Source organism: Aplysia californica, unplaced genomic scaffold (assembly GCF_000002075.1).
Source record: "Aplysia californica isolate F4 #8 unplaced genomic scaffold, AplCal3.0 scaffold00133, whole genome shotgun sequence".
Classification (NCBI taxonomy): Eukaryota; Metazoa; Mollusca; class Gastropoda; order Aplysiida; family Aplysiidae; genus Aplysia; species Aplysia californica.
In genome coordinates, this window is record NW_004797403.1 from 557485 (window position 1) to 559738 (window position 2254).

A 2254-nucleotide genomic window follows, 5' to 3' on the forward strand; every position below is an offset into this window, starting at 1 on the left:
ACACACACACACACACACACACACACACACACACACACACACACACACACATACAAACAAGCATACATGTCACAAAACATATCCGACACATAGACAACCAAACATAAATATCACAATACGTAGGTCATATTTTAAGGTCATTAGCCAAACTTTCACAGCGCTTACCCCAAAGAGGAGAGATGGAAGAGGTGTGAGAAGTTTGATGTTGATGGTTGCTAGGAAACCAGGTAAATGCCCATGACGGGCGCCGACAAAAAACAATCTGGGGAAAAGGAAAGACAAAAGTGAAAACACCACCTGTGCATTGAACTTTTAAATTGTTCAAAATATCACTAATAATAACACGAGAAACAACATTTCAAATGAAAGAGCTGCTGAATTGAGTGTAACAAACATAAAAAAGAAGGAGAGATAAAGATGATAGGTGTTTGATAGGAAAGAAGGAGCAAACCACACATGAGCACCCACCAACCACCCACTCAAATTGCTTACAAGTAAATAAATCAAACTAATGCACGAGAAAAAAATAAAAGTTTAGGATTTCCTAAGCTTTGCCAATCTTTATGCAGTGACAATTCCTCTTGGGGACTCATTGGAAGAACCACAAAATGCGCCTATCACTAAGAACAGTGTAATATCAACGTGTAAAAGAAAAATTTTGACAGAAAGTTCAAACTTATGTATTATCTAGCTTTTATGAAGCAATCCTATTTTATGGTGCCAAGCATGGACAATCAATAGACAGTTGGAAAGAACAATCGAGGCGACAGAGTTGTTGTTCATAAGACGCATGCTGCGTATCCCACAGACAGCTAGAGAAACAAATGAAGAAGTCTTGGTTGAAGCAAATCGCAGACGACAGCTTTTGACAAATATACGAAAGCAACAGGCAAAGTTCAGTCGACACACAATGCGGAAAGAAGCATTGGAGAATACTGTTACAGGCAAGTTTGATGGAAAGAGAGGCAGAGGTAGACAGAGGGAAAAGATACTGGAAAAGTTGACAACATGGCTGGAAACAGCAAGAACGACAGACACCATTGCTGCAATGCAAGGCAGAGTGAAGTGGAGGTCCATGATCGTCCTTGCCAGTCGGCAAGGCACCGGATGATGATGAGTTCAGTTCATCTTGACGGGAGGAGAATGAAGTCAAGATATTCGTGCTTACCGTGAGGAGGTAAAAATGGCTCCGTTCAGTGCCCCAAACGTGGAGCAGGCCACAAAGACAGGCATGACCCACGACATTACTCCAAGAGTCCGGTCAGCAAATGTCTGAGAGGGAAAAAAACAAAGACATGGTAGTTGTTGTGGCTGTTTTTTGTTTTTTAACATTTTATTCTTTAGAGTTCTACGGCACTTGCAACACAATAATGTCATATAAGTGCCAAAGATTAGAGGTGTTACAAGAGAGTAACAAACACAAAAAAGAAGGAGGGGAGATAAAGACGATAGATGTTTGATAGGAAAGAAGAAGCAAATCACACCAGAGCACCCGCCAACCACCCTCAGAATCTTTGTAAAAAAAAATCTGAGTTTGGGGGAAAAAGGTAGTCTCCAGAACCCCAGTAGAATCAAATTATTTATGAACTGATCGCTGCAAATAAACGGAAACAAACGCAAGTAAAAATGGGTACTTTCACATCATTTATGACAAGTTGCGGACAACCCATGGAAACAGAATTCAAGAAAAAATTTTTAATTTTATGAAAATATAACAGATCTTCCAAAGGGGGAAAAATAAAAAATATCAGTGGGCTCCAATTTTATCAGAGTACTTGGCACTTATACAAAAACCAGTAAAACAAACACATGACACAACACTAACAAACACGTGACAACACACCACACATTACACCACACCACACCATTCTCCACTGCACCGCACCACACAACACCACACCACACCTCACAACACTACACAATGCTAGGCTACACCACATCATACGTCACGCCACGCCACAACACACTCCACACCACACCACACCACTACACCGCACAACACCACACCACACCACACTACACAATGCTACGCCACGCCAGGTCACAGCACAGCACAGACACAGCACAGCACGCCAGGCCACACCACAACACAGTACAGCACAGCACAGCACAGCACAGCACAGCACAGCAAAGCACACCACCATATCCCCCCACACCACACCACACCATAACACACCCCACCCCACCACACCACACGACACAACACACCACACAACACCAAACACCACACCACACCATAACACCCCCCCCCCCC

The 2254-nt window shown here is 42.9% G+C and overlaps 1 protein-coding gene across 1 annotated transcript in view; it reads right to left on the reverse strand.

Moving 5' to 3' along the window:
* Positions 1-2254, reverse strand: part of LOC101855183 (large neutral amino acids transporter small subunit 2) — a gene marked incomplete at both ends in the record, with an annotated part of 7497 nt that overhangs the window by 1198 nt on the left and 4045 nt on the right. The window contains 2 exon segments of the mRNA XM_013081497.2: positions 166-262; positions 1169-1272. Coding sequence (XP_012936951.2) covers positions 166-262; positions 1169-1272 — 201 coding nt within the window.